This window comes from Oryzias melastigma, linkage group LG15 (assembly GCF_002922805.2).
Source record: "Oryzias melastigma strain HK-1 linkage group LG15, ASM292280v2, whole genome shotgun sequence".
NCBI classification, from domain to species: domain Eukaryota; kingdom Metazoa; phylum Chordata; class Actinopteri; order Beloniformes; family Adrianichthyidae; genus Oryzias; species Oryzias melastigma.
This window is the reverse complement of record NC_050526.1, coordinates 22,466,045-22,493,302: the sequence shown is the minus strand read 5'-3', so window position 1 is coordinate 22,493,302 and position 27,258 is coordinate 22,466,045. Positions and strand designations below refer to the sequence as shown.

At 40.6% G+C, this 27,258-nt stretch overlaps 1 protein-coding gene across 4 annotated transcripts in view; it reads left to right on the top strand.

Moving 5' to 3' along the window:
- slit1a (slit homolog 1a (Drosophila)) overlaps positions 1–27,258 on the top strand; it is a 96,985-nt gene that overhangs the window by 49,593 nt on the left and 20,134 nt on the right. For all 4 annotated transcript variants that reach the window (XM_024296864.2, XM_024296862.2, XM_024296863.2 and 1 more), the window contains exons 5-14: positions 7,167–7,238; positions 7,673–7,744; positions 8,599–8,670; positions 9,415–9,578; positions 15,356–15,503; positions 20,043–20,114; positions 22,693–22,764; positions 22,842–22,913; positions 23,003–23,146; positions 25,913–26,076. In XM_024296864.2, coding sequence (XP_024152632.1) covers positions 7,167–7,238; positions 7,673–7,744; positions 8,599–8,670; positions 9,415–9,578; positions 15,356–15,503; positions 20,043–20,114; positions 22,693–22,764; positions 22,842–22,913; positions 23,003–23,146; positions 25,913–26,076 — 1,052 coding nt within the window. The remainder of the gene's footprint in view (positions 1–7,166; positions 7,239–7,672; positions 7,745–8,598; positions 8,671–9,414; positions 9,579–15,355; positions 15,504–20,042; positions 20,115–22,692; positions 22,765–22,841; positions 22,914–23,002; positions 23,147–25,912; positions 26,077–27,258) is intronic.

Below are 27,258 nucleotides of genomic sequence, written 5' to 3'. Positions count from 1 at the left end.
GTGTCTTTGTGAAGGAGGGTTATCTTGCACCCCACCTATAGCCTGGATGGCGCTTCCAAGCGTTTGTCATGATCGATGCTCCATCACTCAGCCTGACTGTCAGAGAAAGGCCTGGGCAGTGTCAGAAACTCCGATAATGGCAGGAGGAAATCAGGAGAAAGTATGGATTTGCTTCATGGGTGGCATCGCAGCTCACGGCCAAGCGCATGCGTTCATGTCAAACTTTTAAAGCCTTTAAAGACACAGACGTCATGAATCATTTACACTGAAAGAAGAGATGTGGGCTGCAGTTAAACTGGCTCTGTCTTGATTCTCAACATGTGTGTGTGCGTCTGTCAGCCCTCATGTGGACCTGATAAGTTCCACTGACACCGTGTTTTCGCTTCGCGGTTGCTGAGCGTTCCAGTCTGGGAGCGTTGCGCGATTCTCATTGGTTTGTAACTGTTGATGATTAGAGTGGAGTCCATCCATGAAATCCCCTTTAGGTCCCACCAGAAAGAGGCAGCGTGAGGATGTGTGTGTATTATGAGAGCAGGAGAAAAGGGCAAACAAAGGCTGATATGCTTGCCATCATTTTCATCATCAGAATAAGCGGGAAACCCTCATGAGATGAGTTCACACGGGTTTTTTCTCCCTCTCCGAGGGTGTAGAAGTTCAAGCCATCAAATGTTAAGTTAGGTGAGGAATCATATGAAAGCCAGTGAGATGAGAATTGATGGTGTGCAGGTGTTGACCTGAGCTAAAAAAACGATTACTGAATTTAGTTTTGGTTTCAATTAAAGCTCTAAGTAGACTTAAGTTTTTTTCTAAAAAATTAGGGGGTTTTGTGCTCCAAAAAAGCCAGTCTGCACCTTTTTTCCTATGCAGACAGTTTCTTTTTCTTGATATTTCCTTCATTGCATCTCATAACTGTGCATAATAATTTGTACAGTTGCATGCATGATGGATTTCCGACTCCAGAACAAACCTCCAGATGATAATCTCGGTGACTGGTTCTGGCAGGAAGGACTGCCTTATAGACGGCCAGAACATTTGCTGGAGACGAGAGAGGCAGCTTGTAGGAATTACCGTCATTTAATTTAGAGAGAGTAAAAGTAAAGGTGTGGAGGTTGGATACGGATCTTTGGGTGGGGGTGGAGGTAAGAGGGAAGGCACGGAAACTACTGGCTGCACACAAAAACACTCTGTGAGCTACACACACATCTGTGTTTTGGCAAGTGCCCAGAGGCCCGGCAGCATCGATCTGCTCTCCTCACCTTCTTCTCTCATGGTTACCCCCCACCGTTTACACCTTTCCTTTTTTCAGATTCGGCTCCAAGGTTTTTAGAAACTCTACCAAAGCTACACTTACACACATCATAGCTTTTCAAGCCTTGACCAGGACTTTAACCAGGACAACTGAGGCATATGGTGTCATTTATATTGAATAAATGTGAATATTATTTTCTGGATTGATTTTGGAAGGAAAATCCCTAATTATACAGTAAATTTCATCAATTTACAGGCAGTCAGTTGTTCACACAATCCTGTCATGGCACTATTTTTTTAGGGTGTCCAAATCTACATTTCCAAAATCAAGTGCCATGTAAACTTCCCAGAAGTCTCTGCAAAAAAAAAAAAAAGGCTAATATAGACCACAATGCATTGCATTTGAACAATTTGTCATTTGAAAAAAGAAAAAAAAAATCAGAATTTTAGTTTTTGAAACAAATCTGCTCAAGTATAATGTCATAAATCATTTTATTTTTAATTTTATTTAAAGGGGTTAGTTACATCAAAGTGTTAGAAAGCATTTTATAGTTTGTATAAACAAACTATACATCTATATTTTATTTTACTTGAACACATAAGTGGATTTTTCTTATAGCTAAAAGCTGCATGTTGTGTTTTGCACAATGTTGATAAAAATTCAGATTTATTTTGAGGCACAATCCTCTGCTGCTTGTAGTATAAAGAAAGTAATGATGACCTAAAGCACCATTTGTTAAAGCACAGGTGAGAAGGGCTTGTGGGTAAAGAACGTTCATGTGCAAAAGCGTTTTCAGGTTCTTAGTGATGGTTTATCTCCTAAGTCATTTGTTGGATCATTTCCAAAAAAAGAACATTTTACCAAGACTCCCAGTTTTTAAACAAAGTTGTTCATAAGGGTGAATATGTTTTTTTCTCTAGCAGGAGGAAGGGAAAGTAGTTGATATTCAGTGGCAGCACACTAACAACTCTCACACACCTCATTAACCCTCCTAATGAGTGAGTAATCAGACACTTTCTACCTCTGTCTATAAAAGGAAGAATAGAATTAAGACATAATTAAGATAATTTAGCTAAAATAAACATTAAAGTCAAGAAATCAAACAGTTTTGAGATGCATTCTTCTCATCTAGAGTCAACAACCCTAGAAAATTAAATATTATCAGCTTTAAACAGAGCTAAATCAATCTGATAACTTTTTGTTCTTAGAATTTCTGCAAGTACAGAAAGGGTGATGAAAGAAGAAGGAAATGCTGAGTGAGCCGCACAGATAAGACACTGCTTCCTGTGAACCATTGACAGACATTTAAATCAGTGCTGTCATTGAGCTAATCCATTAAAGCCACAGACAAAGTAATTAAACAAAGAAGATGAATTGTTTAAAACAGCACAAAAAAAGATAGGAGGAATAAACGAGTAAACTGTAGTCGTGGAAGCATCAAAGAGATCCATTGCAGATGACACAGATTGACAAACTGCAAGTTTGTGAAACCTTTAAAGGTAAGTCAGCAGAACATTACACGATCCCAACAGATTTATAATTGTATATATCTTCCTTTGCTGTCAGCTAGCTTTTGAGGTTATGAAATCTATTACAGATAAAAGAGGCAATTGTGGTGATTCACATTGAGCCACATGTGTCTGTAAATCCTTAATGGAAGGTTAGCCTGAAGCCTTTGATGGTTTAAACCCCCCAAAAAAGTCTGTCTGACCCTCAGGTGTCTGAACGGGTGCAGCATCCACAAGAACTGGTGCAGATAAGGCGCTTTTGTCTCTGCAACTGTTGTGACTATCAAGCAACCACAGTAGGCGTTTGTGGGATTTTAGTGTGCACCGTTGGTGCATGGAGTCAGATAGTGATCACGGGTTAATGGTGGGAATCAGACAGGAACAAGACATTACCTTCAGTGTGCAGCTAATCTCCCCACCAGGCGCCTCGAGCTATGTCTGATAAAGCTGCTACTTATTCCACACAAACTGTGCCAGCATTCGTATAAACAGTAGCCGAGTTTAATATCAGAGCACTTTTAACCGATTAAATGATAACATTGTTTGACGTCCCGTCTAGCGAACCCGTTAAAAAAGCAACAACCGCAGCGGGTCAGGGGTTGGGGCTCACGCTGGGAGGAAACACCTTAAAACACGTGTTTAACCCCGTCGTTAGGGCAACAATGGGAATGAACTGTGAGTAAAAAGCCAGGCTGTAGTAACCAAGTGACTGCCTGCTTCCAGGGTATGGTGTACATTATGGGAAATCTATACTGAGTCTGGGCTGCTTGAACACTAACAGAGTCACGCTTTGCCTCTCCTGAGGGGGTCTGCATTTCTGTAATAAAGGGAACACAACTAAGTGCGCAGGAAGAAACAACACAAACGGTATGTTTTGGACAAAAAAAAAAACCCCACTCCAGTCAGCTTTTGATCTATTATTAGTCTTTTAATTGTGATTATGCCAACTTTAGCCAAAATTTAATAAACAAAAATGATTGTTTCCAAGGACATAGTTTCTGCAAAGAAATTTGAATCTCAGTTGTGGGCGTTACTGTTTGCGAGCAACCCCGCCCCCCTTCCCCTCCCCGTTGCTAAGAGCTCAAATCAGGGAGGTTGTGGCCCACTCAGCAGATTTTCTCTATCACAAATAAGCGATTTTTCAAAAAGCATATATTTCCTCTGCGCCTGGTTCACAATGAATAAGGAAATACTCAGAAATTGAAGTTTGAGCTTAATTTTATTAAAATTCCACTGTTGTAAAATTGTCCCCAGTGGTGTTTTTATCATGATGATGTTTATTTTTGCCAAAATAAAAATCTCTGTGTTCTTTTCTGTGTCATCATTTTTAGTTAATCAGAAATTCACCTCTGAGTTGTGGTTGGCGTGGAGTTTCCCCCACTTCCCGTTATCCATCTGTTTACACACTCTACTGATGGCATACACCCCTTCATACCCCCCTACCTAACATTAATGGTGCATGGCAAGCAATACAAGAGCCGTACAGTTTTGAGTAAAATTCCAGCTCAGACGAGGAAAACAAAGACGTACATGGATCTAGTCGCCCACAAGTGGATGCAAAAGTGGCTTTTTGATTGAAGCTTTTACATCAAAACCACAAGCTTTTTTAAAAATCCTTTTTTTCATCTGCTCAATATTCATTTGAATAAAGAGAAACTCACAGACACATTTTCTCAATATTTGTCCTCCATCCACAGAAAAATGCCAACAGAATATGTTAAAAATACAACTGTGATCGCAGTGAGTTTACTTTGGATTTAAAGTCTAAAGTCAGATTTCCTGCACTGCCTCTCCCAGCAGCTAACTTGTTGATCTTGTCTGGGATGCTGCACAAGAGATGCACTGTTCTGGTATTTGCTGGAAGCCCCTAACATTAGATTTACTGTCAGGACTTATAGACCACGTTGGGCTGTTTGTGGTAAAAGCATTCATGTTATTGTGTCCCTTTTTTTGTTTTTTTTTGTTTTCTTCCTAAAGAATCAGTACTCCATCCGAATTCAGCCTCCTGACTAATCAGAACTGTCAAATATCTCAGCCAGCACAGTTTGGGCTGAGTTCTGAAAATACCAGTTAGGGGCAACCACAGACTATGCAAAATACAGCATGATGGTCTCCCACAGAAATGTCTTGTTTGCCATTTTAAGGACGTGTAAATGCTAAAATGTTGCACTGGTGAGTTTAATTTTGCTCCGGCTCTCCGCAGGAGTTAACATATTCTTGACGGACATTAAATGGAAGACAGATTTTAAAACCAGGATGTGATTTTTCTGAAAGAGGATGGAGTGGGCATGAGTTTGTTTTTCTTTTTTTCTCATCAGCAAACGTTTTTGAAAATGACATTTTTTGAAATAATCTCCTGCAACCTCTGTGACTAATTCAATCAAACAGTTCCATAAATTAGAGTGTATAAATCACTCCAGCCAATCCTGTTAGAGCATGCTAATAGGATTATGGCGGTTTTAGTGTGTGGATTCCACCCAAGACCTTTAATTTCACTACTTACACACACAGCATTGTATGCACATCATCTCTTAATAACGCTCCACCCATCTTCATCTCTAATATTTTCTCTTTTGTGTCCTTCCTGCAATAAGGCTGTCCTCATGCAGCAGTCTGTTTAAACATCTTAATGTGGCCCACCAGGAAGTGCACAGAAGACATTCAGCAGATGACTGGGTGGAGATGCCATTAGAAAGAGTCTGCGTTGCACCACTTTGGCATCTTGACGTGCATGTTTGCTAAAGAACACAGAAAGACTAATTAGCAATTAGACCAAGTTCAGGGCCAGGTGGAGCAAAAGCCGTCCCGTCTGCGCAGCCGCTTTGATAAACGGCACCTCATCTTTCAACCCTGCAGGCGGGTTTAACAAGAGAAAAACAAAGCAGCTGGAGGGAGAACATTTGTTCTTGCATGCTAGTTAGGCAGCACAACGCTCATTTGATGTTTGGAATATGATCCTGCAAAATTTGCCAGACTGAAAGAATAGACCAATTATTGGTGCGTGGTTGCACAAATCGCCTACGAACTCCTCAACTCAGTGGGAACAGAAGGAAAGCAGATTTGCTAAAAAATAATTCAAAAGCTTAAAACCAGAAATGTGTTGCAGCATAAGTTGTTTTTTTTTTTTTTTTTACAAAAAGTAGAAAAGTCAAGCTTTTTCTGAAAATTGGTTTATGCACGAAATGTAGTCTTGGATGGAAAATGGACTGAAAATGTTTTTGTTTCATCACATGCAAACGTGCATGAGCTTTGTCCAAACCGTTGCATTGTCTGTGCGGGTATAAGCGTGGATTGTTGTCTGTGTGTGGCTGCAGGAGATCGCTGACCTGTCCAGGGTGTGTTCTCTCTTGATGACAGCTGCTCCCTCCCACCCATGGAATTCTATTGTCATGTTAATGCTCTAATGCTGGAATGAGACTGTAAATGCCAAGGAGGACTCAGCAACTCAAAAAAACACAAAAAAAAAATCTGTCAGAAGATAAAAATGTGTTCTATTTGGTGATACTTGTATCGATTTTAAATATGCCAATACAATATTTGACATTTTGTTCACTCTTACTTTTATTTTCTGCTTAAATATTTCCTAAATTACCAAAATAAAAGCACCATGAATTTGCTTGAGTAAAATGAACTTGTTTATGATCCTTAAATTACATGTATTTTTACAATTTAAATCACGATATTTAACTGAATTGATATTTTCTTATATCACTAGTTTACAGTATAATATAATAATCTTTTTATTTATTTAATAATCTCAAATTGTGTTGACAGAATAAAAAAAAAAAAAACGTTATTAATCTGCCAGCATCTTGTTGGGATGGAGTCGTGTGCAAAAGGGTCACAATCAGGTCAACATTTGTATTTAAATGCTACAAAACTCTGGCTTAAATCAAACTTGTAGCTTACTTTCCACACATGCACAACTTGGCTTAATCTGCACCATTTAAATGCTACACACTCACTCAGCTCAAAATGAAAAAGTTCATTTTCTTTGTGGCCCCGTCCTAATGAATCCACTGTACCGTGACACAGGGAACCCCTCCTCACTCACTGCCTGTTTGTCTGCTCTGTGTGCAGGTACTGAGCTTCACAACAAGCGCACAGTCAAAGCGCGGCGAACAAATTACAGCATGACTGAACACTGATTAATCCAGCCACCAAAACATAACCGCTCCATTGTAAACAGAGTTCTCCATGAGGGACCACACCTCAGGGTGCTGGCAGACATTGCAGGAAGAAAAAGAAAACTGCACTTAGTTTTCAGTTCTGCATGGATGAGTGTGGTTAAAGGAGGTTTTTATAAATAACATTTAAATCCTGCTTATAAAAAACCTGACAGGAACGTTTTGAAGCGTGCTAAAACATAACCAAATTGAGATGGGTTCTTCGTACTTTTGTCTTTACAGAGATTTAAGTGAGAACTTCATCCAGTCCATCCCCAGAAAGGCTTTCAGAGGAGCTACAGACCTCAAGAACCTGTGAGTGAATCACTGTTTTTCATCTTTGAATTTATTAGGAAAATTCCAGCAAAATTTGTCATTTCATTAGTTTAGAATAAACCTTCTTTTAGTATAGCTGCATAGAGCCAACATTTTATTGATTCCCATAGTAAAATCTCAAATAAATTTCAAGTAAAATGTGTTTTTGTGCATTTTTATGTCTTTATGTCAGATAGTAAAACCTTTAGTTAGCTTTGGCTGCTTCACATATGTTCTCATAGATTTATAAGCTGCACAGATGCAGACAAAGAATAGTTAAAGATCCCTTTTGCTTCGCTTGGGGGTTACATGAGCTTAGATAACTAAACCGGAATTGATTTGCCATTATACATGAGTGTACTATTTACTGTATCTGTGATTACAACTACTCCTCTGGGAGACAAAGACTGTGCATGTGTCTTTGTGATTCACAGGCAGCTGGATAAAAACCACATCAGCTGCATCGAGGACGGAGCGTTCAGAGCTCTGAGAGGCCTGGAAGTGCTGTAAGTATCTGATTGATTGCTATTTTACGTAGCGTAGTGCTGTTTCCTTCCATCCAGGCGTTTAGTTAAATGAAGACATTTTTATTTTTTTGTCCCCTGCTGAAAAGCAGGACAGGGGACTGCATATTATGCAGAAATGCCCCCTGCGGGCTTCATGAAGGAAGCCCCATTAAGTCACAGCTGACACTCCATCACATTAACACCTCCCTGAACCTTCACCTCCATGCAAGCACCATCCAGAATGCCATCTGACAAGGGATTCCTCTAATCATTTGTCAAGAAAAAAAAATTGTTTTTAAAGATTCTATCCAGGTGCACAAACTAAAAAAAATGTAATCTCTGAGGAGATCACTAAAAACAAGCGCAATCAGAGTTCTCACTTTTGTGACTTGGAAAGATCTGTATTTGGGTTCAGACAGAAAAAAGCGTGCTTTATATTGCAGTCTTGCCGTTGTATGAGGGCATTCTGGGTTGTTTAGGGTTGTTATGGGGGAGGAGGACAGCTTGTGTTGAAAGGGGGAGCAGGTTGATGAAGGCGAAGGGTTATTAGGCTGATTGAAATGACCTGACTCTCCTGCAGCAGCTGATGCCCGGGTTCCATGGAAGTGTGGGTTTCGTGCTCTTCCTACAAGAGGCTGTGTTTGTGGTTGGGATTGTGTTTGTGTTATTTGCATGCAAGAGTGTCTGTGTGTGTGGGAGGTGTGAGGGCTTCCCATCTGTGTGAAATGAGGTGGTATATTCCCAGTGGGTTGTAAAAAAAAAAAAAAAAGGAAAATTATGGATTTAAGAGGAAATATTGAGAGTGGTGGACTTTATTTGCCAAATCAGACTGTTTTTTCCTTCTCTTTTGACAGAACGCTGAACAACAACAACATTAGCAGCATCCCTGTCTCCAGCTTCAACCACATGCCCAAACTCCGAACTTTGTAAGTCACAAATATCCCACCTCAGTGATCTGTAACTCACGGGGGGACAATCCTTAAAGTAAAACCATGTTCCCCACAAATGCAGACACAGCAGAAAAGGGATAATAATCTGAACAGCAGCTTGATGGCTTCTGCCATTCCAGGCAAAGCTGGTTGGAAGCCATAACCACAAAGCAACACAGAAGCATCTTTAGCAACTGGGGGAGCCATTATGTCCTCTGTGTAAAAACAACATGCTATCAGAGGCACAAAAAGCCCCAGAACCGTATTGTGCAGTTAGACTGCTAAATCTGAAATTATGCATGAATTAAGACAAGTTGCTGCAGCTGAAACTCTGAGCCGTGACTCTGCTGCGCTTTGTGGTGACATGCTGGTTTTTTTTCTTCCTTTGGGGTAACATTATAGAGCCTTTTCTGTGTGCATGCAGGCCCTCGTGGGTTTGCAAGTGAGCATACATGCAGCAGAGGTCCACCGCACCACGGCGAGAGTTATTCTGGACAGACACAGCTTTGCAGGAATGCACTGTTTCAAGGCCTGGTTTTAGAAATGTCCTCTTTTTTTAGAATTTACCAGTCACAATTGTTCATTCAGCGTATCATTTAGTGTGCTCTGCCGCAGGCATCGAACGTGATGACTCGCAGGAAGAAGCAGACACTTTTACTGCTATTTTCATCTCCCGCTGGTGTTATTTTAGACATCCTTTTCCCCTTCATTGCTATTTAACTTTTTTTTTCTTTTCAATAGCCGTCTTCACTCCAACAATCTGAACTGTGATTGTCATCTGGCTTGGTTGGCCCAGTGGCTCAGGCAGAGACCTTCGATTGGTCTGTTCACACAGTGCACCATGCCGTCTGAGCTCAAAGGACTCAACGTGGCAGAGGTCCAGAAACACGAGTTCTCCTGCTCAGGTAAGACCCGCAGAACACAAATATGAACAGAACCCTTTTGTTTTTCCTCTCACTCAAAGATCTGATACATTGTCTACCAACAAAAAAATCCACCCTACCTCAGAGGTTTGCCATGTCAAGATGCTGATTAGACAGCATAAGTACTGCACAGGTGTGCCATGTCAGGTTGCAGATTATAACAGCATGAAGACTGCACAAATGTGACACATCAATATGCTGATTAGGCAGCATGAATACTGCACAGGTGTGCCACATCAAGATGCTGATCAGACAGCATAAATACTGCACAGGTGTGCCATATCCAGATGCTGATTAGACACCATGAATATTGTATAGGTGTGTCAAATCAAGATGCTGATTAGACATCATAAATACTCCACAGGTGTGCCATATCCAGATGCTGATTCGATACCATGAGTATTGCACAGGTGTGCCACATCAAGATGCTGATCAGACAGCATAAATACTGCACCGGTGTGCCATATCCAGATGCTGACTAGATACCATGAGTATTGCACAGGTGTGCCATATCTAGATGATGATTAGACACCATGAATATTGCACAGGTGTGCCTTATTAAGATGCAGATTAGAAAGGCATAAATATTGCACAGGTGTGACTTATTCTTGATCCTGATGAGACAGCATCAATATTTCACAGGCCTTGCCATATAAAGGCACTGATAAATACAGCATAGGTGTGCCTTAGACTGGCCACAATAAAAGTTGTTTTACTGGGCGGGGTCTGGGAAATCAGACAGGCTATGTAGTGTGACCACTATTTGCCTCATGCCCTGCAACACATCCTATGCCTATCTTTCGCATAGAGTTGATCACATTGTCAAGTGGCCTATAGTGGTTTTAGAATTATGGTATGTTCTGGATGGGCTAATGCGACATGTTCCAGTTCCTGTCAATATCCAGCAACTTCGCAAAATCCTTGAAGATGAGTGGACGAACATTCCACAGACCACAATCAACAACCTGATCAACTCTATGTGAAGGAGATGTACTGTTGCATGAGGCAAATAGTGATCACACCAGATATACTGACTGGTTTTCTGATCCAAACTCCCCAAATGAAAAAATGTCATGTTTCAGATTGGCTTTTGTACCGTGGCCAATCCAAGACACACCTGTGCAATAATCACACTGTCTAATCAGTGTCTTGATATGGCACACTTGTGGTGCAACATGGATTATCTCAGAAAAAGGAGAAAATCTCACTATTACAGATTTAGACACATTTCTGAACAATATTGGAGAGAAAGTTATTTTGTGGGTGTCGAAAATATTTCTGATTTTGTGAGTTTATGTCATTAAAAATCAAGGCAAAAACAAAAGTTTCTACATTCTTTCATTAAAAATGTTCTAATAATTTTCCATTTAATTGAACTTTATGTCATGTTCAGCATTGGGCCAACATGAAAACTAATTTGCTCCAGGGCAGCCTGTTGACTGAATGCATGTGCATCCCACACAGCTGGCAGCAATGCTAAAAAAAAAAAAAAATGCCCACACAGCTGGAGCCCAGACTCCCTAAACTGTCAGAGGTTTCTTTGTCAGAAAAAATAACGGCATCTTTTCTCTGTTGTCGTTATTTACTGCAAACCTTTTGTGTTTTTTGTAGATTTTAAGTTATAGCCCTACTCCTGCAACTCCTGCAAATAAAACAGAGCGCGTGGGAGTCCTGCAATAGGTTTATCATATGCGGACAAAGCAAAACTGCATGAGAACCGTCTCTCCACACAAGGCCATCTCGTTCGCAGCCCCAGCTGTGAGGGGTGTTTGTGTCTGCGTGTGTTTGTGGGTGTGTGCACCTCTCTGTGTTTCTCTCTCCACGGGTTGTGATTTTTACGCAGCCATACGGCGTGACAGCACAGATCATTAACTATTCATCGCCCAGGGAAAGACACTCTAAGCGTGGGAGTGTAACGATTCCAGATATGAAAGTTGGAGCTGGAACATTGATACAGAAGGTTAGGGCTTTGCACAATGGGCAGCTGGAGTCAGCAAACATACAGACCGATAAAATCCCACTTTCCTTTTGGATCAGACTAATACTAGACATAAATGCTGCTGTTTGTTTTTGATTGTAACTATGTGATCATGTATTTGTTTGCACAAATGGATAAAAAAAAACTACACATGTACTTAAAGTTTTACCCTTGAGAGGATGACTGACCAGGAGCTGAACTCTCAGAGATGGACTCACTGGAGTCACAGGAACTCACATGTTTATTATTAGTATTATTTTAATTTCTACAATGTGTTGTTGTTGTTTGTGGATCTATTTTAGAGATGAGACTGGATTCAGCCACCTGCAGGGGATTTGGGATAGAGAAAAGAGCTGATTTGTGAGAATGAAAACTGATGATTGCTCATGCAAAATAGGATGAAATCCTCCATTGCTCTCAGCAATATGAATCTTAGTGTCAACACAATTTCTTAAAACATTTTTGATTATTTTGAGCTGAGTTGCAATTAAAGTTCCACTTCTTTTTGTTTCATTTAGAATTGTTGCATCAGATTTCTTCATCAACTAAAACAAAATGGTAAAAGCAGCTCTAAAAAGTTTTATTACTGTAATAATAAAATGTAGATTTTTTAAAATAAACTTAAATTAAATATCTGATTTTCAAACCAGGATATAGGCATGGACACATTGGGGCAATTTAACCCATAAACACTGTGACTGCCCCCCAAATGGGCTGGATAAATCCACAGTTGACTAAAAAAAATGCAAGGAAAACTACAAAAAAAAAAGGGGAAAATACAAGGATGGACAGACAGACAGATGGATAAATAGATAGACAGACGTAAATGGGAAAAAAATGTACCCCAATGGGCACAAACTAGTATCCTGTGCCTTGTCCCAAGCCTGGTAAAATCCAGAGGGTAGTGTCAGGAGGAGCATTACATGTAAAACTTATAAAACAGGGATATGACACTCAGTGACCCAGACTGTCCCCCTCCAATACCCTACCTGCACCCCATAGTGGGACTGGGTAAATCCAGGCCTGCTGAATGTTACATTACTGTTCTGATCTTAAAAACAGAAATTTGATTGAAAATGTAAAAACTGTTTGATCAAAAATTAGTTTAAAAACCCTTGCTTTCGTAGCTACAAAGAAAGTTAAACAAAAGGGAGATGCAAGCTCCAGTTTAAGGGTACACTGTAAAGAAAGCAACAACTATTGTACTGCTTTACTGCTCCCAGGGAATGAAAAATGAAGTAAAAATATTGTGTTTGAAATGAGCAATTGAAAATAAATAGCTTCAAGGTTGAATTAACTTCTCCTCTTTTAGTGGGAAACGGGGAAGGAAATGGCTCTGAGGCGGAGCAGAGGTGGGATTTGGGGGGAGGCAGATGGGAGGAAGCCAGTGATAATATTTTTAAATGATGAGAGAAAAGGAGGGAGGTTAAATGTGTGGCGCTGAGAGCAAATGGAAAGAAGGTAATGGTTTGTAGTGATAGCAGCTGAAATGAGGACACAGAAGGGAGTCCGAGGAGCTGGAACTCAAGAGAAAGTGGGGATAAACGATGGGAGGAGGAGGAGGAGGAGGAGGAGGAAACTGGGAATAACAAAGGAGGAGTCGACATCAAACAGTCTCACCTCAACTTTACCTGTCAGGAAGCTGTCATTGTTAGGTCCGCTCCAGCTGTGCTCTGCACTTTCCCTGATCCCAGGCCTGTCAGATAATCCATGTTAGATCAGAAAGGAGTTTTTCTTTGCCCCAAAGTGGATTCTAGATCTGTCAAAGCTCTGCCGTTCCCGATCACACAGCCCCAGATCATGGTGTATGAGTGATTGTGCCAATGTTGATTCATTCTTCTACTACTATAATCGTCTCATCATTCTGATAATTGATTTTAATGTAGTGTAAGTATTAAGCCCCAAATTTAATAGCAATCAGATGTTTCTTTGTGTTTTGGGAGTTCAGTCTGTCACCAACTGTCCCCGTCACTCACTCATCCACTCCTCCCGAGTCGCTGCTCCTCTTTCCTTCAACTCTTGCCAGCATTTTCCGCACATGCGGAGGGATAGAGAGGAAGATAATTAAATATTTATGGCTTGAAACTTGGATTAGTAATGCTGTGTAAATGAGGCCATTTAAAAGTCTGTTTTATTCATTCTATCTGGGTTAGACTTTGATACGCACATCCAGCGCGCACATGCGGCGCAAGCTCCGTCTCTTCACTGTGCTGACAGTGCCGTACCTATTTGAACGGGTATCTGGAGACGCGGCGATGAGTTGGATGCTCTGTATGCAAATTAGGGAGTTAAAGAACAAATGGAAGAGAAAAGGTGGAGGTTGAATGAGCACTCAGGAGAAGAATTTGTGGCGAGATCAATGGATTTTATCGGGAAGGCTTCAAGTGACACTCTTAGTCTGTTAGTCAAATCTTTGTTCTTCTCTCCGAGTGCACTTCTTTGATGGATAACCTAGTTTCTTTTCCATTGATTCTGAAGGATATTACCGCTCGACACTGTGGTCAGGACAGAGACGGATGGCTCCTTTGTTTTTGTCAAAGACCAAACATCTAGAAGAGCTTCAACTTGCAGTTTAACTCATAAAAGTGCTGAGGAAAGCTAAAAAAAACACCCTGCTGTTCCAGTTATACTCTCTTTGACCAACTCTGTTCAAACCAGATTCACATTCTGTTTTCAGAAAGCCAAACTTAACCAATGAATGACAATTTGGATGAAGTTAAAAACACTTTTTAAAGCAAATTTTTAAGAAAACATCAATTATGAGTCGATTATCTATCACCATGGTAACGATATAATCCAGTGGTCTGCAACTTGAGGCTCTGAAGCCACATGTGGCTCTGTAAGTAATGTTTTTTTGGACCATAAGGCGTATCAAGTGAAACAAAACATTTAGACTAGTAAAAACTTTATTCAGCTCATTGACAAACAGTTGAAGCGCAGGATGGATCACTCTGCAAGGCTCCTGACTACGGAGGCCGTAACGCTGCAACAATTCATCAAGCAGTTCAACTGCATAGTTTACCAGAGTCATACTATAACATTTAGACTGAGCACTGTCGACCACAGAAAATCAATTTGAGGTCAGTAAGTACAACCAAAATTTACACATGCCGGATTATAATGCATACTGTCTATTTTTGAAAAAAATAAAATAAAATAAAAGAAAAGAAAAAAAGTCAAGGATTTTACACTGAATTAAGTTTTGTTTTTGTTTTTTTTTTGTTTTTCTTTTTTTGTAATCAATGCTCATAATACACTTCCTACTACAACATTTAATACATTGTGGTAATCCCATATGGCAGTGACTGTATTTTATTTTGAAAGGAAGTCCTGTGAAACTCTGTCAAAAGTCAAATCGCAATTCATATTTAAAAGAAAATGATACTTTATTTGTATTTTTTATTTATGACCAAAATAAAATAGTTAATTGATAGTTAACATAATAGTCACAATAACATAAATAAAAATGACTCTTCTTAAAGGGGGAATTAGTGGCTCCAACTGGGTTATTGTCACTTAGAAATCGATTCAAACTTCTCAGTGTTGAAGGTTGCAGACCCCTGGTTTGTATGTATGTATATATATATATAATTCCATTTTAATTTAATAAATTAAATTGCATTATGTCTATCTTGGTCCAAAAAGAAAACTGAAACTTAGAAATCAGCACGTCAGTTTGTTTGCTGAGGAAGTGAAACAAAGAGTAAAGCTGGTTTATGCTTTGATAGTTGACTTTAAAGGTCTAAATTGACCACCTTCATTTATTTATTTATTTTGACAGGACACCAGGAGTCCTCCAGCCTGCAGCCCTGCAGCATAGGAGGAGGATCGTGTCCTGCAATGTGCACCTGCAGTAACAACATTGTGGATTGTAGAGGCAAAGGTCTCACCGCCATCCCGGCCAATCTTCCTGACAACATGGCGGAAATGTAAGTATCATTTCTGTGATGCACCCCAATTGATTTAATCTTAAAATATAGCATCAAAGACATTTAGCCAGATTAAGGGTCATGTAATCACCCATTTATGCATTATATTTCTGTGATTCAGTTCTCATATAACATTGGACCTTTTCTCAAACAGAATAACATGCCCACTCAGTGCAAACTTTGCTTGCTTTTATCAGGTCAGATGGCTGTGAACCATGTGTTAGTTCTTGGCTCACATCCCATGCTCAACTCCCCAACATCTGTCTGGGCATAAACCGTTAACAGCACACATTCTGGCCTTTAAGTCCTAAAAAATGCACTCGTGGAGTTCTCCAAAAGCCTTTTAGTCCCTTTGACAAAGGAAGAGGTAATGCAGGAGCTCTGATTTATTTGTGATATGAGACGGGGCGAAAAGATGGAGAGAACCAGAGGCTCTGCTTACATGTTCTTCCAAGGAGCATGTGTGGAGGACACAGCAAGTTTCTAGGTCTCCTCCTCCCCATGGGGTCTGTTTATAAATACCCGTCTAGTGTGAAAGGCACCGATCCCATGTTCCCCAGCAACCCTGACCCACTTCTGCACTGGTGTTCCTAATTTTCCTCATTTGGACTTCTATGCGTCCCTGTCTGGCCCAATGACCACCCATGGAACCACAGACATTTCAGATGATGAGAGGGTTTTCACACATCTGGATAAATAATTCAGCTGCATCGACTGTGAACATCAAAGTCTGATGGTTTGTCTTCAACAGTTGCTTCAAGTGATGTTTTTTGCACAGATGAAATCTGTGATAATCTGCAGTTTGAAGAGTAAAGCAAAGATTTTGTGGGCATCATTTTTATTAGAATCTTGCTGGAAAGATATTTTAAAACTCTGGCGCCCTTCAAATCTAATTGGTGCTTTATGTCCCACTCTGATCATCTTTTGATTTGGTGTAAAAGCGTTCAGTGGTCTTTTAATTATGATTATGTCATTTTTAGCCAAAACTTAAAAAAAAGATCATTTTCTAGAGAATGCAGTTTCTGCAGAGTGGGACTGTTGGCATGGAGCAACTCCACCCCTCTTTCCACATCCCATCATCCTTCTGTTTATACTACCTTACAGCTTCTCACAACCCCAAACTAAAATTACCGATGCAGAAAAACATCCAGCCATTTGAGCTCAGACGAGGAAAACAAAGACGTACGTGGATCTAGTCATCTACAAGTAGATGCATCGGAATAGAGCGGAGCAGAGAGCTTGCGGTCTGCCGATTTTACGTAATTGCTACAGGCTTTCTCCTATTACATTTTTTTCATCTGTTTGTAATTTACAATTTTAATAAAGAAATACTAATCAGGTCTGGTTCCAGTGTGAGTCTTCACGTAACTTGAAAAGTGAGAGAGAAAGTCACTCTGCATTCAGTCTGGTACGGCGCTCCGTATCTGTTTCGGTGGCTTTAAATTTTATGCCAGACGCCGAAGCCAAGCTGGAGCTCTTTTTGGTGAAGTTGGAGCTATTTAACAGTCTAAAGCGGAAATGATGTGAGTAAGCGTAAAGTGTATCCAGTACTTTTTTCAAAATAAATCCTATTTTCCACTGGACTCTGTTTTCACCGCATCATTGTGACAGTCTTCCCTGCTTGTTGCACAATACATGTAACACAGTCAAACACAGTATGTACATTTAGGTCTACATAAGACGAAAATGTTAATAAAATGTTCGTGCTTATGCATTGCTTGAATACGAGTCATGCAGATAAAAAGTGCTGTGAATATAATCCCAAATCACGGCGGAATGAGGGTACTTCTTATATAAATGGTGAGTTATTGTGTGAAACTACATGAGTTTGGAGTCTTGCGAGGTCGGCAGCAGAGCCTGTGGAAACAATAGGACCGGAGCCATCCGTAGCCAATGCGAGTCATCTACCATAGCTAGACCGCTCCGGAGCCGCACCAGATACAGTGTGAACCTGGGGTAAGAAATATAATTTTAAGTGTAATTTTCTTGACATATGTCCTCCATCATCAGAAAAATGCCACAAAAACATGTTAAAAACACCAAAAATACATTTTTCATTGGAGTGGGTCTTGAACGTGCCCTGGCTATAAACTCCACCACATTCTGATTCATCTTTTACAAGAGCAGGAGGGGGGTTCACTCTTATCCTGTGCATCCCCCTGTCCTGCCCATCAAAACCTTTTCTCTTTTTGCTTTAATTCCCACGATACTCTTTTCTTGTATCCACACTTCATCTCTCTCCTGAACGTTTTTGTTGTCTCCGTTTCCAGATCACTACAGACGAGTTGTCTGTTGACAGTGGAAATGAATATTCAAAGCGGTGGGACGGGTGGGGAGGGGGTCTGTTCGGTAACTCGGTGCAGCAGGTTTGATCTGCGCTTGAAGTTCATTATAAAATCAGTTTCAATTACAGCGCGGCGGGCGGATGCGTATCAAGGTCGGCCTAATGCCTTGTTAATGAGGCACTTGGAAAGCGGCGTACACACAAAGACGCACACATGCTGCTCTCATTATGTACAAATTGGTGAATTGTAGCCCCTCTCTCCTGCTCTACCTTCATTCTAATGACTGGCAGCGTTGTGTTGGGATAAGAGTGGGTTCTTGTACCCCTCTGTTCCCGTTTGCCCAAACACCACCACAACAGATTTTTGCATGCTCCATAATCTCTGTCTGCAGTGAATGAGCCCCGCAATAAAATGCTCCCCAGCCTTTCATTTTTTTTTTTTTTTGACTCCCGCATGCACAGCTTGAATACCCAAAGGCATTAAGTGTTTCCCCTTAATGAAAACCATGCTCAGGCCCCTAATGAAAAGGATGAAGAGCATCGATTGGATTGACACAAACACCAGCAAGTGGGCACATACACAAATGCTCAGGTTGACAAATTGGACAGGAGTCATCGATCGCTTGTCCGCAAGCCGCTTTCGGGGATTGTTTCTATTTTTTCTCTTCTAAATGGACAGCGCGGCGGCCTTTGTTGATTGCAGGGATTAAGTTGCTCTCCGATATTGATCTGCAAAGAGCAACAATGCAAAGACGGCGGTAGTCTTGAGTTTGAGGGATTTCGCTGTTTGTCGACACACCCAGAGAACAGCTGCACGTTGGCATACATGTGCGCGGCCAACACTGGAACCCATTTGAGCTGCGTCTAGACTGGTTTGGACCGGTTAGACAGACTGGTTGATGAGAGAAGGCGCTAAAGCCGCCAGGCTCAGCGCTGTGCCGCATGGTGAGGACAGAGGAACCACAGTCACAGTAAATCCACTCACACACAGTGGGACAGGCAGACAAAAACAGACAGAGCACAAGTCCACCACAGGAATCTGTGGTGTGGAATCACTGCTATCCAAAAAATGCCGATTGCCCTCCCATATCGCTCTTTGAGTGCAGCTAGGATCTTTGATGGGACAAGATCCTTGATTATAAAAAATAAGGAAATTCATGCCTTCAAATTATAAAATAGCTGTGGCTAGTAACAAACAAAACAAATACCCCCCATGAATAGACATAAACAAGCCATCCGAGAGGCCAGAATGTCTCCAAACGTCTAATTAAATCATGTGGAAATAGTCTCAGGCCAACATTTCAACGCTTCGGTTTAATTTCTTATCAATCTTTATGAATTTTTTGCATGTTTCTCATTTTTTTAATAGCAAAAGAATGATGATGGGATTCCGACACTCCTGCAGGTCAATGCTCTGGAGTCACTTCCTCCACAGGGAGTCAGACACATAGAGCAACCAGACAGACCTGCAGCTGGCCTCCTCTGGGCCCTGCTAAGCTGAAGTATGGACAGTTTTAAAAGCTGTGAACTGACCTGCAGATAAACAGCCCTCTGCCAGCTAAAGCAGGGATTTGTTCTGGGACTGAGCTGGGTACTAAGTAGCAGCCAGAGACATGCATGCACGTCCACACTAATGGGGGGTTAGAGAAGTCTGTTTCCTCTGGACTGTATGAGACTGATTAGAGTCTGTTTCTGTTGGTTTTTTGTCTAGTACCCTAGAGTAGCTTTGTCTCCGTATTCATGCTGTGACAGTTGTTTTATGGGGAGACGTTTTTTTCCCCTTGTTAGCTTTTCTGCATCACACTCATGGGAGCAAGGAAAAATCAAAGGAGTAATATTTCACCACGCAGCAAAGGTACAGGTGGACTTTTTGCAGGCAACCAGAGGAAATGGCAACTTTAACAAGAACAAGTTAAATCACTGAGGACCACGTGATCTCACATGAGTGCTGGAAACTGTAAAAGCAAAAACCGCAAAGAAATATGACTTGAAGTTGAAGGCCTTAACGCTCTTGAACAAACCGAGACGTGCAGCTTTTCCCTTTCCAGTCCATTTCCTCGCACTTTAGTATTCAGACTGTTTATTGGTTCTGTGGATGTTATGACTCCAGCATGACTGGACCTATTACAACTTCGAAATTGATCTCTCTTAACATAATCAGACTCATCCCGTAGGGTCAGAGGTGGCCACTCAGTCCTGTTGCCACGGAGAACGCTATTGTTTGGTTAACTAATGGTATCACATCTCCTCTGCAGACGTCTGGAGCAAAACGGGATCAAGTCGGTTCCTCCTGGAGCCTTCTCTTCATACAAGAAACTGCGTAGGATGTAAGTACTGCAGTGCACCTCACCTCAGGGCTAAATTATCCAGACCAGAACAAAAAAGCTGAAGACTACAAGCTACAACTGGCCAGCTTCTCATTCCTCTCCAACCAACATGTGTGCTTTAGGAACATATTCTTGTTCTCAGACTTGGGGTGGCATGAAATCATGGACTGAAATTCTTTACGCATAATAACGGCTCTCGTATTTCCCTGGCCAGCGGTGTGTCAAGTCCGCATGTTGATGGCTGGGATGAGGATGAAGTGCTGGAATGAAGTCTGAAGCTTTTGTCCTACTGGGAGGGAACAGCGACAGGCTAGTGGCTGAGAGGGTTTTTTAGCCCACTGAGCCGGCTGTCAGGTCACCTTGTCTGCACTCACCAGTTAGCCAAACCTCTAACCAAGTCTGACGTACACAGCAATGGGGATATGGAGGGAACGGAAGGTCAGGAAGTTTCTCTGCCCTTCTTACAGGATTCCTGAGTGTTTTACCGCTCCGCTCCAAGAACAGCATGAAGCTTAAACTAGAGGAGCACATTACTAAAGCCACTCCATCAGCTAAAATTCTGACTGCAAATATCACAAAATCATGCAACCTTAAACTTTTCTTTTGCAGCTTTTATGTTTTATTTTTATGTTTTCTTTTACATTAGGAGGCTCAGTTCATGAGGAATTCAGGTAGCATTTGCAAATGTTGAATCAAACAGATTTTTACTTTAAAAAAACTTTTAAAAAATCTTAAAAACAACTTCTTATCTATTTAAATTAAAAGATTTTCTGCTATTTTATTTCATTGAAGCTTGAATATTTATTCACTTTAAGTACTAAATAGCAATCAAAGATTAGTTTTAGGAACAAAAATGTGACAAATGATATTTGTGCAGTATCAAAATTCAAACCAAGTCAACGGTTTGGTAATAATATCTTACTCCAATCTTACTCCTACATTTTAGAATAAACAACTGTCAGATTAAATTAAAATAAATAATTCCCAAGTAAGGCAATTTCTTTAGACTGTATCCTTTTACAGCTTGCAAGATGTCAGAGGATCTGAATCAGTGCCAGTTGGGGTTAGTGCCGCAGAGACAAGGTCAAAAAGTGATAAAGTGATACAGAAACTGAGCCGCTTCCATGAGAACTGTCTGTAAACACTTTAATCTCTCTAATTTATTGTTATGGGTTAAAAAGGTGACTTTTATTTTAGAGTTAAAAACCTGAAGCAGCTGACTGTGTCACAAAAACTGAGCCAAATCTCAAAAAAAGTATTTTATTTTCCCACATTCACCTGTTGCTGCTGCTTGCATGGCTAATGTTAATATTCCATAAAGTAAAAAATGTTCAAATTGTTATTATTCTGTTTTCAGCCAAAATTCAAAAACACATTTTTTTTTCTGGGACATATTTTCTGCAGAACTGCAGAAGTTCATCAAAAATTCACCTATGAGTTGCAGACTGAGCTGTTGTCACAGAGTAAGCCCACCTCCACTTCCCAGAATCCATCTGTTCACACACTCTCCTGCTACCTTACAACCCCAATCTAACATTCCTGGTGCAACAAAAATGGCGAGTAATATCGGAGTTATCCAGCCTTACAGTTTTAAACTAGAGCTTTTTCCAACTGCGACTTTTGTCTGCCTCTGATTCACAATGATTTGAATTAATACATTTTATGCCACAAAAACATGTAAAAAAAACACCAGAAACACGATTTTCATTGGAATAAATCTTTAATGGTTGAAAAACTCCATGTTAGCTGGAAGAAGAATTCCTCCACTCTAATGTCTGCTTCCATAATGATCCTCCACAGAACGTCAACCTCACATTCTCCCTCTCACCTTGTCTCAGTTTGGATGAACTTCCCATGAACCCCTCCCTCAGACGAGGATGGTGTAACAGTCGTCTCACACCGACATATACACAAACTCACCGCCGTCTGAGTTTACAGATACACAGCAGCGCACATGTTGGCTCCCTCCCTTCATTTTCATTTCCAGGAAACCTCAGTCCCTGCAAAAAGACAAATGGGTACTTATTTCAATGTTACCCCCAAATGAGAAAATATCCCTCTTCTTCACCACATGATGATTTTCCTTCAAAGGAATCCAGCCGACTGGAGTTCAGTTCATGTACTCCATTAAGTCCTTTTCCCCGTCTTGCTGCCTTTTTTCTCCCACTGCTCCTCATTTACTTTTGCTTTTACTCACCCAGACGCACACATCCACTCACAGGCACATGGGCTTAGTGGTTACCCTGTGGGGAGAGGCCTGCAGATCCTATTAACAGCAGTTATGCTTCCAGGCAGTCTTCTGTGTTTTGCTTCAGCTTACAGCCTGGCGTCACGTTCTCGCTCGCACTGACACATCACAACAGAGCTTCGGTTTTGTAAGCCACAAGTAATACAAGGAAAATGTTTGGATTGGCTGCAATGCTTCCTTGAGGAGACGCGCCATCAGAGCTGGGGCTTTATCTCAATCTTTTGCCTCTAGTGTCCACTTTTATTGTTACATCAGGAGAAGATCAGGTCGATTCTCCCTCACAGAAGAGGATGTTGACCTGAATTGATGATCTGTCTTTCTTTATCATAGAGACCTGAGCAACAACCAGATCTCAGAGATAGCTCCTGATGCCTTCCAGGGCCTGCGCTCCCTTAACTCCCTGTAAGTGTCCTAGAGTTATGTTTGTGCTCTAAGAGCTGTAGGCGGTTGAATCTAAAACCTTTGTTGTGATTTCTCAGTGTGCTTTATGGAAATAAGATCACCGACCTTCCCAAGGGAGTGTTTGATGGCCTCTATGCCTTGCAACTGCTGTAAGTTAATTAAATTTGTATAAAAGATAATTACAAAACAGCTCACAAGCTTCTTCCTTTCACATATTTTCTTTTTTTATTTTTCCCAGGTTGCTGAATGCCAATAAGATTCACTGCATCCGTGCCAACACCTTCCAGGACCTGCAGAATCTCTCCCTGCTGTCACTCTACGACAACAAGATCCAAACCCTCGCCAAGGGCACCTTCACGTCTCTCCGAGCCATCCAGACCCTGTGAGTCGCAGACACACTGAGCATGCTCTGACACATGCGGAGCAGCAACCGTAAAACATGAGCCAAAACAGGAGTTGTTTACTCGCTGCTATGTGTAACATCACAGGAATGGCATCAAGTAGAGAGTAGATATCTGTCATCGTCATGCTCACACATGGAAGTGCACCTCTTCTGGGGCCAAAACAGTGTTCACCACACCCAGTTTTCCCTCATCTGCTTCGGCAACAACAGCCCCCACATCCACCACTTATATCAGCTTAGATGAGAGAGAAATCCTACACTTTTATTAATACAGACCTCCCACAGTGTGTTTGGAAGATGCAACAAAACACAAATTTCCTGGGAAACACATTCAGAAAAAATGCTGCCTTTGGATATGGACACATTTTTGTTTGGGTTTGGAATGAGCTTATTTGAAGCAATACAACCAAAAATACTAAGGAAGACATATATATATATAGTATATATATATATATTAAATGTTGAATAATTAACTGTAACTTGGTGGAAAATTCAAGTTAAAGAGGCAAATAAGTATTTGACCTCCCCGTTTTTTTCACTGAGAGAGACAAAATCGAAAAAAAATATGGAAATCCTATTGTACGAGTTTTTAAATAATTAATTTGTATGCTACTGCTGCAAATAAATATTTGAATACTTGAGAAAATCAATGCTAATATGTGTTACAGTAGCCTTTGTTTGTGTTGACACAGGTCAAAAGTTTCCTGTAGTTTTTCACCAGGTTTGCACTCAATGCAGGAGGGATTTTGGCCCACTCCTCCACACGGATCTTCTCTAGATCAATCAAGTTTCTGTTCTGTTGCTGAGAAAAAGAGTTTAAGCTCCCTCCAATTTTTTTTAATTGGGTTTAAGTCTGGAGACTGTCGAGGCGACTCCAGAACCTTCTTCTTGGTTATCCTGGCCGTGTACTACGGGTCATCGTCATGTTTGAAGACCCAGCTTCAGTGCTCTAACTGAGGAAGAGATCATTCCCTAGAATCACACAGTACCTGACCCGCTCATCCTCTCCTTAATACAGTGCAGTCGTCCTGTCCCATGTGCAGAAAACACCCCCGTAGCATGGTGATACCACCCCCATGTTTCACAGTAGGGTTCATGTTCTTGGGAAGGTGCTCATCACTTTTTTTCTTCTTTCAAACACAGCGAGTAGAATTAAGACCAATAAGTTCTATTTTGGTCGCATCTGACCACCTGACTTTCTCCCCTGACTCCTCTGAATCATCCAATTGGTCAGACATCAGACGAGCCTGGACTCGTGCTGGTTTAAGCTGGGGAGCCTTCTATGCCATGCATGATTTCAAATCATGACGTCTTACCAACCTTGGAAACAGTGATTCCAGCTCTTTTCAAGTCATTTACCACATATGTGGTTATAGGCCGAGTCCTCACCTTTCTTAGGAACAATGAGACGTTAACCCTGAGATCACTAACCCCATTCTGAGGGAGACTGAAAGCCATGTTTATCTTCTTCCATTTCCTAATAATTGTTTCAACAGTTGATCCCTTTCACTAAGATTATTGGCAATTAATTGTCCCGTTACCCTTTCTTGCCATGTGGAAGTCTACAGTTTTATATCTGGTGTCTTTGGACAGCTCTCTGGTCTTGGCCATGTTAGCAGCTGGAGTCTTACTGATTGTATGGAGTGGACAGGTGTCTTTATGTGTCTATTTAACCATAAATAGACATATTGGTACTTATACAATGAATCCATTCAATGTGATGTTTGTCAAAAAGAGTTGAATTGCTTGAAAGGCACTCTTCAATTTTCTGACAACTTTTACCTTTTACTTTCACAATTTAGCTCCAAGTGCAGGTCAAACAGGCTGTTTTTAAAAAGAAAAGTGAGACAAGTCAGCAGAGAGATAATGTTGAGGAGTGCTAAACTGATAAAGATAAAGATTCCCCAATGGCTGCTGAATGACAGCAGCTATGGATGTTTACACAGGCCAAATCCAAATAGGGATAAACTAAGACTTTATCAAAGAAAAACACCTTGACGACATTCAGCTAAGAGAAAAGAACACAGAGGGAAAGAAGAAAAATGTAATCCATGTGTGCTTAAAAAAGAAAACCTCAAGAAAGCAAAACCAAAGGATTCACCACAAATTGTGAAGTGTAAGCTTTGAGGTCTGGGATAACCCTGCATGAACCCACAAACAGAATATTGGAAAAAAAAGGAAATTATTAGAGCATGTTTAAACCAGTTTGGTGGAATATTTTGCAAGTCACTGAGTCTTAAGACCAAACCAAGGTAATGAAAAGCAATAAACACAGCACTGGAGACAGCTGCAGCGAGGGCCTGACGGAGCAGAGAAAACTGCAAAACCTTCTCCAGTTTGGATAATAATCAAGTTTTTAGGGAAGAATATGGATTTTTAAAAAACTTTCCAAGAATCAACAATTTTCTGCTGCGTTTAACATCTTTGTACCTTTATAATTTTTACAAGTTCAAAGACTTTGCTGCACAGGGCACACATTTTCTGTGTTTCTAAAGTTGCTAATATAACTTTTTTCTCACTAAAGTTTCAAAAGGAAGTTTTGTTGTCTATATAAACATCGATTTGAATTAAGAAATACTCAGAAATCAAATTTTAAGCCTTATTTTCTTATATGTCCATCTAACGTTGAATAAAAACGGCACAAAAACATGTTAAAAACACGATTCTCATCGGAGTGGATTTTTAAAATATTTTCTCACTCTTTCCTTCTCATCTTGGTTATTTTTCTTCCCCTCTGCTCTTCAGCCACCTGGCCCAGAACCCGTTCATTTGTGACTGTAACCTGAAGTGGCTGGCGGATTACCTGCGCTCCAACCCCATTGAGACCAGCGGAGCTCGCTGCGCCAGCCCTCGCCGCCTTGCAAACAAACGTATTGGACAAATCAAGAGCAAGAAGTTCCGCTGCTCTGGTAGGCTGATGCCCCTCTCTCCATCCGGCTGCTTGTCTATTTGAGGTTTCTTCTTCTTTTTTTTATTTAACTGTTCAGACAGGCTTTGTTGTTTCGGTTCCCCCTTGCTGGCTCCACTGGGAGTGGCTTTTATCCCTGTTTTTCCTCCTTAGCATCAACAGTGATCATTCCTGAAAAGGTTTCATCCAGACTGCGTTTGTGCCAATCTGATGCCCCACATTCATTTTACACACTGCAAAATATTTGATTGGCAAAGATTTAAAACTTTGTTTTTAGACATTCAAGATATTTTACGCGGTTTTACGTTGTTTGAGCTCTAAACCTTTCCAAGCTTTTCTCAAAATCAGCACATCTAAGAATGTTTTGTCTCATTAGGAGCTTATCATCAAAATAAGTCAAAATCTTTTTTTTCCATAGAAAAACTTGATATAAGTCTGACACCTAAATGCATTTTATTAAAAAGTATTACTTCAGTTTTTATCATTTTTAGATTTTAAAAGATTCTTAGGTTCTAAAAAATTAATTTTAGTTTTGTGAGGATTTATGAAGATGGGCCAACTTGTACTAAGATGGCATTATGTTCACATTCTGATCATTTTCACTTATTACACTTTTTTGCTGTGATCTAAATTAGCCACAATATAAACTAAAAAAAATACAAACTTTTTCTTTAGAACTCACAAAAAATCCATAATATTAGACAGTGTAGCTTTCAATTTTAAGTCAGTTACTTATTTTTTTCTTTTTGAATCCTTGAGTTGAACTTTCTTGATTTTTTTTTTTATTTCTTGATAAGTAGAAAAGATTCCCTACATAGACAGATAATTTTACAACTTTCTTGTGGATTTTTTCTTTAAGATTGGTTTACTTTTCCTGTTTTTAGGCCGTCTCTTTTTGCAGTGCAACGCCACGGCAGCTTTTTGCAAAGAAAAGGACTAACCCAACTTTTCTCTTACCATAAAAATCTAGTTTTGAGCTCAAACCGCAGTGAGCTGAGATCACCAGTTTATATAGGTGCCCGCCATTCCAGGGTCCTCTGCCAGTCTTTAGGTCTTGTCCCACCTCAAGCTCGTCTTGCTCGCTCACAGCCCAGCAGGCTCAGGTTTCCTTCATGCCCGGTCATCCCCCTCCCCTCCACTTTCCCTCTTCTTTGTGCCCGCTTTTGTGTTTAGGCACTGTGCT